The 15,153-nt window shown below is 47.8% G+C and overlaps 1 protein-coding gene across 3 annotated transcripts in view; it reads right to left on the bottom strand.

The window, feature by feature from the left end:
- PRPF8 (pre-mRNA processing factor 8) overlaps positions 1–14,617 on the bottom strand; it is a 29,350-nt gene extending 14,733 nt beyond the window's left edge. For 2 of the 3 annotated variants that reach the window (XR_002831748.1, XM_006099181.2), the window contains exons 1-24: positions 14,553–14,617; positions 14,223–14,333; positions 13,554–13,722; positions 12,053–12,217; positions 11,737–11,955; positions 11,397–11,609; positions 11,149–11,274; positions 10,947–11,052; positions 9,774–9,964; positions 9,524–9,643; positions 9,248–9,437; positions 8,995–9,114; positions 8,752–8,886; positions 8,249–8,378; positions 7,808–8,004; positions 7,486–7,692; positions 7,198–7,361; positions 6,923–7,049; positions 6,605–6,797; positions 5,932–6,119; positions 5,527–5,765; positions 5,163–5,309; positions 4,764–4,974; positions 4,455–4,571 (exon numbers count right to left, since the gene is read on the bottom strand). Coding sequence is in view for 2 of the 3 variants with exons in the window: in XM_006099181.2 (XP_006099243.1) it covers positions 4,455–4,571; positions 4,764–4,974; positions 5,163–5,309; positions 5,527–5,765; positions 5,932–6,119; positions 6,605–6,797; positions 6,923–7,049; positions 7,198–7,361; positions 7,486–7,692; positions 7,808–8,004; positions 8,249–8,378; positions 8,752–8,886; positions 8,995–9,114; positions 9,248–9,437; positions 9,524–9,643; positions 9,774–9,964; positions 10,947–11,052; positions 11,149–11,274; positions 11,397–11,609; positions 11,737–11,955; positions 12,053–12,217; positions 13,554–13,722; positions 14,223–14,322 (3,774 nt within the window). In the remaining variant the exon portion in view is untranslated. The remainder of the gene's footprint in view (positions 1–4,454; positions 4,572–4,763; positions 4,975–5,162; positions 5,310–5,526; positions 5,766–5,931; positions 6,120–6,604; positions 6,798–6,922; positions 7,050–7,197; positions 7,362–7,485; positions 7,693–7,807; positions 8,005–8,248; positions 8,379–8,751; positions 8,887–8,994; positions 9,115–9,247; positions 9,438–9,523; positions 9,644–9,773; positions 9,965–10,946; positions 11,053–11,148; positions 11,275–11,396; positions 11,610–11,736; positions 11,956–12,052; positions 12,218–13,553; positions 13,723–14,222; positions 14,334–14,552) is intronic. The other variant, XM_023762841.1, reaches the window with a different exon arrangement.
- Positions 14,618–15,153: the final 536 nt, after the last annotated feature.

Genomic DNA, 15,153 nt, shown 5'->3' with positions numbered 1-15,153 from the left:
CTGGCCGGGTAGCTCAACTGATTAAAGCATTGTCCCGACATGCCAAGATTGTGGGTTCCTTCCCTGGTCAAGGCACATACTAACAAGAATCATAAATAAGTGTAACAGCAAACTGTTCCACTTCTAACCACTATAGCACACTCCTCTCTAACCGCTGACACCCTCCATTACTCAGGCTCTTACCTCTCACACATCTATTCCCTTGATCCCTCTATTTTTTTCCCCTAAGGCCACTGGCTTCTCTGGTCTCTTTCTTTTCTCCCCTCCCATAATCCAGGAGTCCAAAAGGGGCCAGCACCCTTAATTCCCCTGTAGCCAGTCCCTTACCACTCCACCACAGTCCTCCAGCAAAACCCAATCCCAAATCACCAAAATCTATCCACATTCTCCATCCCATCACTGAGTAGCTGAGTGCTTCTGGGAAGAAGTCAGTTTCCTTCATTTTCTTGAAACCCACGTACAGCATAGTTTCTTCAACATCCCATCCTACCCCCAACACTGTGCTTTAAAGTCTGAAACCCTGTGTCCCTTACTCCAGCCCAGGCAAAGCTGAAAAATTCAAGACTGTAATAACTTCCCACTTAACTTATCTACATTCACATCTACCCAGACCTCTTTCCTATTAGGTTTAGAGGATCTTTTCCCTCTGCCTGCCTTTTCCACCATCCCTACGCAATTTCTCTAGAACATTGCTCCATCACTTATCACACTTCTATTGCACTCTGAACCTCTATTGGCTCCTTCTTAATGAAAACATACCCAAGTCACTCCCATTTAAAAATACCTGCCTTGACTTACATCTCCCTCTAGGTGGCATCTAATGTCCTTCCTCCTCCCTCCAGCTCTGGCGAATCGACAGTTCTTGCTGTCTCCACCCCTCACTTCCCATAAAGCCTCACTGCAATCTGGCTTCTATCCCTACTTATTTCTGAAACAGCTCTTGCTAAGGTCACCAATGACGTCCAGACCGCCAAATCCAATGGATACGTCTCAGACCTTATCTAAGTGAAAGACTCTTAAGCAACTGCCAGTGTTAACTGGCCGCCCACTCCCCACAGCCTTGGCTCCCGTGACCCAGCACTCCCTCCACCTGGCCACACTGCTGCTCCGTGTTCCCAAGCGTTCCCAACTCGTCCCTCGGCTCTCCTCACTGAATATTTTCCCTGAATAATCTTGCTCACTCTTGAGCTTTAAACCATCTTTTTTATGTTGACAGATTCCTAAATCTACATCTTCAACCCAGACATCTTCTCCAGGCTTCAGATTGTAAAATACCTCCTCTTGGACATTCTATAGAAACTTGTAAGTTACCCCTGACTGCTCTTACCTTCTCACCTCATTTATCTCCCTGGAGCTTCAAACTCACAGTATTTTTCATCAAATCTGAGACCATCAATTTAAGAAGCACCAGTGAGGGGGGGAAATACACACATGTGTATATTTATCATGGAATTAAACAAATATATAAATATCTACTGGATACCTCCACCTAGATATTCTCAAGAACTTCAAACTTTTTACATCCTAAACTATATTCACTTATTCCCCCCCTAAACCTGTTCTTCTTCCCGTAGTCTTCCAATTAGTGACATCAATATCCACCTAGTCACCCATGCCAAAAACTGACTATTATTTTGACTTCTTTCTTTCCCTCTGGCATCCCATCAAAATGAAACTCACCTGATCATACCTGCTAACTACTTATCAAATCTGTTCCCCTATCCTTACTTCTACTTTCACTGCTTTCATCATTTTTATCTGGACTCTGACAGTAGTCCCCAAACTGATCTCACATCCTATTCCCCTAAACCCATCTTCCCACAGCTGCAAGAGTGAACCACCTAACACAGAAATCTGAGACAGTCACGCCCATGGGTAAGACCCTTACAGAACTCTTAATGAGGCGTAATCCTCTCCATGATCTGGCTCTTATCTACCCAGCCTCCATCTGCTAACAGTCCCAACTCCACGATTTTATTCCAGTAAATTCTCAACTTTTTAGTCCCACATATACCTGCTAGTTACCTCTCCATACTTCTGGCTGAAGGAATGCCCTCTCTCACCACTTCATCACGTTATTTTTTTTTTTTTCAGGAAGCCTTTCCTCTCCTTCTCCCAGAGAAGGCAAGTCCTTAACTGAGTGTTCTCACAGATTCCAATACAATAGCTCTTTTCCTGACTATGCATCTGTGTTGTCTCTCCAACTAGGTAAGTGAGCTCAATTAAGGCACAGACGCTATCTTACATGTAGTACGCACATACCTTGAATACAGTAGTTATCAACAAGCACCAATGAATGAATGAGCTACATAATTCCAGTTGTCTGACCCTTAGAGGGAATAACCAACCTAAAGGACAAACTTTTTCCTAGCACCAGTCTCCAAAAAAATCTATCATGAGGAACTTTAGATAAGGAATATTAAGATAAAATGTATCCTCAAAAGAAGCATCACTAAAAAATTTAAGGCAATCTTTATGTGTGCCGCATATTTAAAGGACCTTTAAAACAGCTATCATTAGCCTCTCTCCCTCTCCCATCCTTCATTATTCTGAAGGTCAGAATAAAAGAAAATTGCTACAGCTAACAGTTATTATTCTGAGGGAAATCAGGATGAAGTGCCTTTTTAAAAATCCATTGAGAGCCCTAACCGGTTTGGCTCAGTGGATAGAGCGTCGGCCTGCGGACTCAAGGGTCCCAGGTTCGATTCCGGCCAAGGGCATGTACCTTGGTTGCGGGCACATACCCAGTAGGAGGTGTGCAAGAGGCAGCTGATCGATGTTTCTCTCTCATCGATGTTTCTAACTCTCTAACCCTCTCCCTTCCTCTCTGTAAAAAAAATCAATAAAATATATATATTTTAAAAATCCATTGAGCCCTAACCGGTTTGGCTCAGTGGATAGAGCGCCGGCCTGTGGAATGAAGGGTGCCAGGTTCGATTCCTGTCAAGGGCATATACGTTGATTGCGGGCACATACCCAGTAGGAGGTGTGCAGGAGGCAGCTGATCGATGTTTCTCTTTCGTCATTGTTTCTAACTCTCTATCCCTCTCCCTTCCTCTCTGTAAAAAATCAGTAAAATATATATTTTTTAAAAATCCATTGAGATACTTTATTTCTATGTATGTACTATATTCCTAAAAAAGGAATCCCAGGATTTTCTTTTTTTTTTTTTAAGATTTCTGATTTTGCCGAAACCGGTTTGGCTCAGTGGATAGAGCGTCGGCCTGCGGACTGAAAGGTCCCAGGTTCGATTCCGGTCAAGGGCATGTACCTTGGTTGCGCGCACGTCCCCAGTGGGAGATGTGCAGGAGGCAGCTGATCGATGTTTCTCTCTCATCGATGTTTCTAACTCTCTATCTCTCTTCCTTCCTCTCTGTAAAAAATCAATAAAATATATTTAAAAAAAAAAAAAAAAAGATTTCTGATTTTGAGAGAGGGAGAGAAAGAAAGAGAGAAACATCGTTGTGGGAGCGAAACATAGATTGGCTGCCTGCTGCACACCTCCTACTGAAGGATCAAGCCTAAAACCTGGACACATGCCCTGACAGGGAGTCGAACCGGCAACCTTTCAGTGCATGGGACAACGGCCAACCAACTGAGCCATACCTGCCAGGGCATCCTTTGTGTTGCTTCTTTGTGGATCATGATACCAGCTGAAGTTGTCAGTACAATGAAACCAAACTAACAGGGTGGATTCAGATTATTTTGGCATTTTTAGATCTCTGAGTTGCATATCAAATCTGGGGCTGACCACACCACACCTGTTTCATCTGCCTGTGCAGTTCATAATTTTCCCAACTGTGATCATCAGGGCTCTCAAATCCACCAGTGTAACCTGGCCTCATCAACACAGTTAGAAACTGGACAATGACTTTGGAGCACAGCCTAATTAAGAACTTGGTGTTTCCCTCTTTTTGGCATTATTGATGGTCTTGTGAGAATCAGCCAGGACATTCATGTACACCATTACAAGGCGAGGAAAGACAGTGGAAAGGGCAAGATGACCTGGGAAACCATGCAAAAACTTGTATACACAGTCTACAAGTCCAGCTGCCTTCAGAAGCAACTGAAGGGGGAAACAGACACTGAAATAGCTAATTATGCTTGCTTTTCAATATGCACACTATGTTACTGTTTAAAAAATGAGTTATATGAGTTGGATCACTAGCCCTTGGAAAAATGCAAAAACAGTGATTTTTTTCAAATTTAAAAACTTCAACTCTTGCCTTAATTTAGAGCCATCCCAACTACAGAGAAGTAGACTGCAGAAGTCCTGCAGGGAATTCTCAGAAACGAACTAACTTGATTTGACACTCTAATCTGCTATCTATACATAAAGCACGGAGACGGTACAGTGGGCGACACAGGGAAGAAAGGAGAGCAAACCAGGGGAAGAGGTGGAAGGGAAGTGAGATGGACAGAGGACACAACCGAAGTGGGGCTGTCTGCGATACCTTGGTGAAAGTGGTGGAGCCGGAGGCCATCAGAATTTGACGCACACGATTGTGGAAGCGCTGCATTGACTCATCATCCACACGCAGGAAACACTGGGCTGTCCGCTCCTTAGTAACCTAAACCACAAGGTCAAGGTTAATTGTCTCTGGTACTGCCACAGGAGCAAGGACCAACTCTGACCACCACCATGCCCTGCCACCCAGCGAGGCTCAGCTGACGGATGGCGTTGTGTCGGTATTCCTCACCCCCATGCCCCCCGGAGGTACAGGGGTGGCAATGCTCTGTCTAGCCCCCTTCCCAGGTTGTACCTCATTCTGTAGGTTCCAGACCCCATCCTTGTGGGTGAACTCCTCATAGCTGGTGCGGCACTTTGGCAGAATGCGGCACTCAAAGCCACACATGTTGAACAGTAGGTTGGGGTTGTCCTTACTGTACACGGACACGAAGCTGTTCTCCCACTGAACTGTAGTCACTGACCGTGGCAGACGGTTCTTGATGTCCCAGAACACTGCCCGACCCCTGCCCACAGAAAACATATGGTCACATCAGTCTCCTGGGAAGAAACTTCCCTTCAAAGGTCAGACTGACAATAACCCAACAGAATACACTCCTCCCACCCAGGACACAACCTCATGAATCCCGTCTAATTGTCTCTGAATCCCTCAGGCTGATGTTCTTCCAGCTCCCACAGCCCCACTCAGACTCACAAGTTGACATCATGCTTCATGAGGCGCATGCGGGCATCTCGGGGCCAGCACTTCTTGTTATTATAGCCAACGATGTTTTCATTGTTGGGGTCAGGGTGCTCTGTCAGGTAACGCTGGATCAGGTCTCGAGCCTCATCTGCTGTAAACCTACACCAGGCAGAGTGCATTGCTGAGGCCCCAATACACTAGGACCTCAGGAGACCTACAGCTGGATAAACCCCAAACCCCTACCCTACCCACAGGACTTCATTCCATTTTGAAGCCCCAACTCAGGAGAAAGTCAACTAAGGTACAAGAGCCACTTCCAGAGGCTAGGTATATGCCTCAATGCCCTGCAAGGATAAGAATCCAGGCAAGCGCTCACCTGAAGAAAATATGGATGCGATCAATGTATCTGCAGAAGAGACGGATTGGGTGGGCAGCCTCCGTGGCTATGTCCTGGAAACTGAGAAAGTCATTTGGCATCTGAGGGGGCCCAGCCATCTCACTGGCCCGGTGTAATCCCAACACAAGCAAATCCATCACCAGGCCATAGTACTGCACAATGAATGAGGCGAACTGCAGGCCTCGGATGATCCCATATGAATTCGTGTGGTTCATGTCCTAGAAAGAAAGACTTACAACTCTTTAACAACTCTCAACCCATGGCCATGTCCCAGGCTGCTCTAGGGCCCACCCTCTTTTGCCCTCCCCTTAATAGAACCTAACTCAGTGGGCCAGACCCTCACCCCACAACAAAATTCCTTGTTACCCTGCCCCTAAGACATACCTTATAGTTGATGACAACGTTGTTCTTGGCTGTCATGTAGTCAGCTATGTTGTGGTCCACAATGAGTCGCAGCAGCCTATTAAGTAGGGTCAAGTCGATCTTCTCATACATCTTCTCAAAGCGTGACTCCAGCATGACATTGCACTCACCCTCACTTGTCTCCCACACATCCTGCAGGTTATTGATGCCTGAGGAGTAAACAAGACAGGTCTCCAGGTTAGAAATTCCCTTTCAGGACTAGTGCCTCCAGTAGCTATCCTACTCGCACTAACACTGCTCATTCATCTGGATTGCTAGGACTGCTTTGTTCAGTTTAACATCAGCACGTATTTCCTTGGTACCATGCAGCAAGAGAGTAAATGAATTGTGCTGCCCGAATGAGAACCTTTTTCTTTTTTTTCAAAAATGTTTTTATTGATTTTTAGGGAGAGAAGAAAGGAGAGGAAGAGGGAGAGAAACATTGTGAGAGAGAAACATCAATCGGTTGCCTCCGTACCAGGGATTGAACCTGCAACCTGGGTAATGTGCCCTGACCAAGAGTCAAACGGGTGACCTTGCAGTGCATGGGACTACACTCAACCAACTGAGCCACACTGGCCAGGGCCTGAATACGAATTCTGATGTAAAACTCAATTCCCCTCCCTTCCTCAGGGGTGATCCCAGAGAAGTTTACCTTGGCACCACTTATACACAAGCAGAGGAGGCGGTTCTGTGTCAGCAGGCTTGATCCAGGGTGGGAAGAGGCGGCGCTTGTCAGCTTCATACCACAGGTACTGGTCCAGGTAGGCATCAGTTATCTTCTCCAGGGGTTCCACATCATACACTGGCACCAGGTGGCTATAGAGATCCATGAACTCAATGCCCACCTGTGGGACAGGGAAGCTGGCTCACACCAATCCACCAATCACCGGAGGCATTCTGCCACCCTGAGTGCCATGAATGAATAGCAGAGCCGAAATAAAATGGGGGAGGGGGGGGGATCTTCACTCACTTCTTTAAAGGCTCTCTGTGTGAGGAGGTGACGCTTGATGCGGGACAATGCCTCATGGGGGTTGTCGTAGGCTTGCTCGATCAGCCCTAGCTCCTCCCTCTGAGACTGGTTTAACCGAGACTTCACACTGACAAGGCAAGGCAACAGGAAAGTGAACGAGAAAACCAAGAGGAAACCAAACTCAGAAAAGACTGAGGCTAAACCTGCCTTTGGACTATGATAATGCCATTCTCCCTGTCACCTTCCCACAGGAGCCTGTCTACTCCACTCCTCACCTGTAAGCTTCCTTGAGCCGCTCTAAGGCCAAGATGAGCAACTTGGTGTCATGTTTATAGGAGAGTGGAGGGAACGGGATGGGTGAGAACCTACGGCTTTCCAACCAGTGCACAGTGGTGGTATACACTGCCACCGCCTCCTCTGCTGTGATGTAAGGCCCATCCTGCAAGGTACACATAATGATTAGCCTCCCACTGTAGCCAATCCCTCCCGCACAAGGCATGGGCCCAACTCTGCAACCCACTCCCTGGCCACCCCCACATCCAGCCCAGCCTACGCTGCCCAACCTTCAGGTAGTTGTGCTGCCGCTCCTGTTCTGCCTTCAAGTAGAGCCGGGTGAGACGGCCCAGGTTCTTTTTGCAAACAGTCTTGTCCACGGTGGCCCCACGACGGATCCGTTCTCGGTTGTAGTGGGCAGTGTTGGTCCACCAGTCAGCCTTGGCCTTCACATATCGAAGGATCATATTCTCTATGGGCGTTGGCAGTCCAGGGACCTGAAAGTGCAAAAGGCACAGTGAGAAAGTGATGGGAGCCACACAGCCCCTGAGAGCGGTACTCCCGACCCCAGGAAAGATGTCCTTGTCTGCTCAGAGGTGTGGAGATACCCACCTTCCAGGGAATGTTGGCCTTCCAGCAGCGCCAGGCCTCACTGAGGTGCTGCAGAATTGTCCGGGCCTTGTTCTGTTTAATCCCCTCAGGCATCATGTCTAGAATGTCATGCATCACAGCTGCCCGAAGCTCAAGGTCAAAATGTGACTCCACTCGCTGCTTTGTTACAGTCTTCGCCACCCCCTTTGAGTGTCGGCCTAGAAGTGAAGTGATTAAGAGTCATTGCTTTTAATGAGTCTTTACCTTCATGCCCCCCTCACTAACCATGGTTACAACAAAATAAACAGAATACTAGGTCAGACTCATTAGAGAGTGGGACTTAGAGGCAATGCAGGAGGGAGGGAGTCAGTCTCAAACAAGGGCAGGGGACAGAACAGGAACACATAGGACCTACCCGTGAGGGGATCATGGGAGAAGCTGGACAAAGAGAAAACCACTCACCTTCAAACTGCCGGGCCAGGAGGTTGCCCAGCCATCGCTCCAGCAGAGGGGTGATGCCACGCATGAAAAACAGCCAGACCCGCCAGCCAGCAGCCCAGAAGCCACAGCCAGGGCCCTTCCCTACAGGGCCCTATGATCCCAAGCAGAAGAAGAGAAGTTAGCAATTAATTTAATGACAATAGAAAATTGGGCAGAGATGGGATAGGAGAAACCCATGTATGACAGTGAAGGGGGGAGGGGTGTGGGGGAGGAAATACTCTGGGACCTCAACAGCTACAATGAGGTAAATGAGAAAACTTTAAGGCAGAAACCAGTAACTGAAATTTCCTATTTAGACCTAAAGGTGGACTTGAGATGGGTATGGTAAGGGGTGGGGGACTGTTGAGATTCACAAGGTGAGGGCAGTAATGACACAGAGCTTTTCTCCAAATAGGTCCCTGGAAAGCACCCTGACTACCTATAAAAATTAAAATGGGTCTGAGAGTGTATGGGCAGGGACCCACCGTGTTGAAGCGGTAATAAATGAGATGCTTCAGGTCCTTGCACATGCGAATCTGCCGCATCAGCTTGTATTTGTACCGGTACATGCCCGTCAGCTGCCCCACATGGGCAAAGATATACTGCAATCCATCTGCCAGCTGCAACACAAATGCCCCATCAGGCTTTAAGCTACAGCCAGCTCCACAATCAGCCCAGGCTTCACCCAGCTTCTCACCTGGGTAGGGGATGGAGATACTTAGCCTTACCTGGAAGGCATCCACATTGCCTAATCGATACTGCACATGACTGTCTACCACCAACTTAGTTAAACGCAGAACTTCTCGACACAGATGGAAAGCATTCCCAAAACGAGATTTTTTTCTTTCCTGGAGAAGATGCCAAGAACAGAAAAAACATTAATCAGCAATGGTCCCGACTGGATGTATGCCTCCTTTGGGGGCCAGAGCAAACCAGTCCATCCCTCAAGCTCAGTAAACCCTTAAGGTCCAATGCAGACACCTTGGTCGTGAGCGTCTTAACAGGCTTGAGGTTGAAGTTGTAATCCAGGTGCAGATAGTTAAGGTTTTTCCGGTGAATGAGAAGGTTGAGCATGTTGTAGCCCTGGCGGCAAACCTGTAGCCCCACCTCCACCCAGTCCAGCTTCGTGGACTGAAAGAATTTGGTGGCTTTGAAGGAGCGGAACAGATACCTGGAGAGGGAATAATGAAGAGAGTGTTAGCTTGCTGATCATCTTTGGAACCAAAGAAGTCTGAGCAGGGCCCTCAGGCACCTTACCTCTTCTTCTGGGCTTTTGGGGGCCGGTGCTTCAGGGCATTAAGTACATAGTACTTAAGCAGCTTCTGATAAGAGACCCTCACTTTCACAGGCTGCCCAGCAGGACAATGCTCCCGATACCTGGGAAAACACCCATCAGGTAAGACTGGCCCAACTCTCTTTCCAGCCACTCAGATAAAGGCTGCATGCCCACCCCGTTGGCGTTTTCCTCCTATACATCCACCACCATCCTCCCAGGTAGAAGCCTTACCAGTTCTTGACAAGGGGGATGTCCAGGGCCCGGCGGGTGCGACCAGAGCGTAGGTTGAAGGGCCGGGGGGCCCAGAGCAGGGCGATGCCATTGGCTGTATTGTCCGTGTAGAGAGGGGTGTCCTTCAGGAAGGGCTCCACGAAGTCTGGGAGCTCAAACTCCTCATCATCATCTGGTAATGGTTCCTGGCTCTGAAAGAATAACGCCAAGGGTTCAGTTCTTGCTGAACTGAGCAGAGACCTGGGATGGAAGGGAAACTCTCTGGGGCCGAGCAGAGTGGCTACAGCTGCCATGGAAACGGGCTGCCTGACAAGAGAAACCCTGAAGGGCCAGGGCAAAGGAGGCCAAGAGAGCAGAGAACAAGCCAGGGACCACTAGTCACAACCCAACTGGCTCACCAACAAAGGCCTCCCAAAGGAGCCTGATACCATAAGTAAACACTGCTATCAACTCCTGCTCAAGCTCCAAAAACTGGGCTTGAAGAAGCGGATCTGTTCATGTTAAGAACATGATGGAACATAAACATAAAAAACACTGTATGTGTAAGAGCCAGTCACAGAAGACTACATATTGTTAAAAAAAATTATACTTATTGTGTAATTCTATTTATATGAAATATCCAAAATAGGCAAATATAGAGACATAAAGTAGATTAATAGTAGCATAGGCACAGAACATTCACTGGAAATGGAGAGTGATGGATGGGTGCAAGGTTTCTTTTGGGGGTAATGAAAATGTTATAAAAAAATTGCCTGAGTTGATAGTGGTGCAACTGTGAATAAACTAAAAACCACATAGTTGTACACTTAAATGGGTGAATACTGTACACCTTAAGTAGGTGAACTGTAGACTTTAAATGGGTGAACTGCATAGTATATGAATTATATCTCAATAAAAGGACTTAAGGGAAAAAAGAACACAGTGGAAAAGACCAGAATGAACTATAGAGTCCCAGAGGATGATAAAGCCCAGATGGATAATCACAGAGACCAAAATTATACCAATAACTTAGAGCCAAATGCCGAACTCTCAAATTAGCTTTTAGCTCAAGACCAACCACTTAATAGGATGGAAAACACATCTCCCTCTGATGAATTTTTATCAAGTAACACCTCAGCCACAGTCAGACAATTTCATTTGGAAGAGCTGAAGTCAAATGTCCCCTCCTCTCACCTTGACCGAGTGCCTATGGGAAATCGGGTTGATCAAAGGATCAAAGTAGAAAGCTGGCAAATCAGGATCCTCAGTTTTGATGAACACAACATTAGGAGTGTGGTACCTAAAAAGAAAGAAGAGTTAGCCAAGGTTTTCCTGCCCTGGCCCAACCTAAATGCCAGCCTACTCCTTTCCTCCACCTGTGTTCCAACTCTCTTACCAGGTGAGGTGGACATGGTGTGGAAGGTTGTTGTACAAGTAAGGGAAAGCAATCTTGTATTCCGTGCGGATAGGCTGCCGGATGATAATCTTATTAATATCATTGAATTCATTCCAGTCTTCATCCCTAGGGTACAAAATCAAAGATGATCAGACTAGTTGGACAGTTTGGAAGCTATAATGGACTCTTAAGGATCGAGATTAGAGTTTATTCAACCCAAGATGCCTAAAATTCCTACTCCAACTTACTGTAGGTTGATATCTCGAACAAGAGGTTCAAATTTGGGGCCTCCAGGAATGGCCATATTGAGTGCCTTGGAGGTAAAGAAGGCCTTCAGATCAAACAGATAGAAGTAGTTGTCATCTACCAAGTCTGTCAGGAGCTGATTGGCCAGGCGGTAGAGAGTGGACATCATGGGCAGTGTGAACTGCCAGCGCTGGTAAGTGGAGCCATTCACATACCTAGGAAGAAAAGAGAGACTCATGTCTGGTGGGTATACCAGCTAACCAAGCCACACTACCGACTGCTCTCCCAGGACTCCTGGATTTCCAAAATTCTAACAGGAGTGGTAACTCCAACCACACTTACTTCCTGCTGTCCCTCAATGGCTGGTGGTCATAGAACCAGTCCAACACAGGCGCGTCCTCCTCAGGGTCCAGTTCTAGCTGAATGGCCTCCAGGGGCTCAACATCTAGAATGTTGTCAGCATAGTCCAAAGGCGGCTCCTCATCATCAAAAGGGGGGAAACGCATTCTCTTGAAGTGCCTCCTGTCTCTTTTTTCTCGCCGCATCATAATCCACATTGACCTGCAAGCCAACAATGTCACACAGTGGCTCCCACCCACTGCCTCCCAACCACCACCACCACCACCATCACCACCACCCATATTCCAGCCCTTCTCACCCCCACTGGGAGATGTAGACAGGCTCAATGACCCAGGGAATCTCATTGACAAAGGAAATAGCTCCAGTGATGTGGTACAGCACAGGCACATCCCGAATCTGCTCCCAAGGCATAGGCATGTTCTCCAGGAGTTTGAGGACTGCATGGGGCATGTACTTCAGGGCACTGCAACATTAGGAAGGTAGATGATTAGAAGTCACAAGGTATCACATTCCACAGAAAAGCCTACCTTACAGTCCAAACTTCCAATTGCACACAGCCCTCCATGACCAGGAACTCTGCTTTCCCCTCTCCAACTGTGCTACTCTTCTTAAACTTCAGTCCCACAATACTGGGTTTCAGTCCCTCTAAAGACAGCCTTTAGACTGTCTCACATTCTATTCTCTCTGAACTCACGCATAAATAATATTAAAATACTCAGCATACTTTATTGTAACCATTTGTCTCATATCTGTCACGCCACTAGACTATAAGCTCCAGGAAGGCCATTACTTCCTGTTCACTACTCTTATCCCTAGCACCTAGAACAGTTTTCAAGAAATAGTTTTTTGGGGGGGAAAAAAAAGTTTTGAAACAAACAAATCCTGTCTTAGTGGTTAATGAACTGGTATTCATAATGAACTTGTTAACATTTTTGTGTCCAAATGGGAAAGGGATTTGCTAAGGTATTTGTACCTGTACTCTCCCAGCTTGGGGCCATAGAAAAACAAGTGTAAATACCTCAGGAGTGAACTACTCCTGAACCTGAGAATTCTGTTCACTGAGGAGTTACAGCACAGAAGAATGCACAACGTGTCCTGCTCTGGGCTTCAACCCTTTCAAAGATAGGGACATATTATCATAGCACCAACAGGGCAAATTAAAGCTCCAGTCCCAGCCCTGGTCTGGTAGCTCAGATGTTTAGAGAATGGTCCCCATATGCCAAGGTTACGGGTTCAATCCCGGGTCAGGGCACATACAAGAATCAACCAATGACTACATAAGTAAGTGCAACAACAAATCAATGTTTCTGTGTGTCTCTCTCATTCAAAGCAATCAATAAAATTTTTTTTCAAGAAGCTCTAGTTCCAGATCGGGAAGTAAAATCAAGGCAATAAAGAGCATACTGGGCCCTAATGGGGTAGGTTGGTTGGTTAGAGTCACCCTGACAAGTCAAGGTTGTGGGTTCAATCCCCGCTCAGGGCACGTATAAGAAGCAACCAATGACTGCATAAATAAGTGGAGCAACAAATCAGCGTTTCTCTTTCTCTAAAGGCAATAAATAAATTGTAAAATCCTTCAGAGGAAAAAAAAAAAAGCATACTGGAATCATCACGCTTCACTCTCTAATCATCACAGGACCCTAATGGTTTTCTCTTTTCTCTTATAACCACCAAGATGGGCTGTCCTAGAAGACTAACGTCCCAAATGATAGAACAGCTATCCAGGACTACTCCTTATGGGAGAGGGACAAAGGAAAGGGGCCAAACTCCAAGCGAAGTAATCCCAGGATGTTCTTTACCCCAAGTAGACCCTTTTGTCATGGCGAAACTTCCTGTTGGTCATGTCTCCATGGTCTCGAATGATCTTCCTGACGTGCTCTGGGGGCATGTCTTCCTTCTGAGCATCCACAAATCCAAACTTCCGCTTTTCCGCATAGCGCTTGGCCTGTAATTGCTGCCATTTTCGGGCTGCAAAGACACCTCAGTTTAAAAGACTGGACACTCTTAGTCTAATCATCCCCATCTCCTGCCCTGGGGTGAGGACCGGTCAGGATGTATAAAAGAGGGGCCAGCATCCAGCAGGTGCACTCCCTGCTGATTCTCCTGTCATCTTGCTCTTCTTTATTTATTCCTTCCTCACATTTACCACTGCCTGACACTTATGTTACAGGTTTTTTTTTACGTTTTTTATTGTCTATCGCCTCCATTGCAATTCATAAACCCTTATAAAGGGAGCTCTATCTGCATCGCTATTGTATCCCCATTGTTTGGATCACTGTCTGAAAATAAAAGACGCTCTTAAAGACCTGATTCGGTGGAAAAAATCGGGGCGAGGGGCAGTAAGTGCGCTGACACCTAACGCTTTGACGCTTGCAACAACAGAAAAAGGGCTCAATGCCGCTGCAGGCGCGCACGCGCACACCCACCCCACGTCTCGGGGCCCAGACACCGCTCCCGCACGCTCTCACCTTTCTCCTGCAGCTTTTCCTCCGACATGTAGTCCGGCAGCGGGGCCAGAGGGCCGGGCACCGGGTTACCCGGCCCTCGGTAAGGAAATACCCCGGCCATCCCCGGAGAATCTGGGGGGCGGCAGGAAAAAATAAATAAATTAACGAGCAACAGGGCCCGGGCCCACAAGAGGCGCAGCAGGAACGCGTCAAGATGCCCGCCTGCAGTCCCTCCGCGCTCCGCGTGGGCGCAGCCCGGCCCAACCCCTCCGGCCGCTCGGCCGACCCCTCCACGCCTCCCACGGCCCCTGGAAGCCCGCCAGACACCCCCCGAGAGCCCCTCACACCAACCTCCGCTCGGGGGAAACGCAATGGCGGCCAGCCTACGTCCGCGCCGCGCTCCCAGCGCCGGGAAGTGCGCAACGCAGCGTCGGCAATTGACCCAATAGGCGCCGATGTGCTCAGACGGATTAGAGAGCTCACCAATTAGAGTTGCATATCTGGCTGGTGGGGGCGGGTCTGTGGGCGGAGTTATTTGAACGCAAGGGGGTGTGGTCGGAGAGGCCCAAGTCCCTCCTCCCGCTTTTCTGAGACAGCTCTGGGACTCCAGCAGACCCGGTCGTCTTATCCGCCGCTGGCGTGGGACAGCGAGAGACCCAGGCTTACAGAATTTCAATACATTGGTCAAAATCTGCACATTATTCTGTGTCTAGTCTCATAATGTAGACTCGAGGTGCAGTACTAGCTCCCTGTCAGCCAACCCTTTGTTCATGCATGCTTTCATTCATTCAGCCTTCATTTATTGAGTCCCCCCTATTTTTTTTTAGAAATTTGGGGGGGGGGGGGGGGCGGGGAATAACCTCACTGAGCTCACAGGGTAGCGGGGAGGCAGACCAGGTTCTTAGATGCGGTGCGATGGGAGTTTTGGGGGCAGGGCATTTATTTTTTTAAT

Source organism: Myotis lucifugus, unplaced genomic scaffold (assembly GCF_000147115.1).
Source record: "Myotis lucifugus unplaced genomic scaffold, Myoluc2.0 scaffold_262, whole genome shotgun sequence".
NCBI classification, from domain to species: Eukaryota; Metazoa; Chordata; class Mammalia; order Chiroptera; family Vespertilionidae; genus Myotis; species Myotis lucifugus.
Note: the sequence above shows the minus strand (reverse complement) of the source record. Positions and strands in the feature narration are given on the sequence as shown.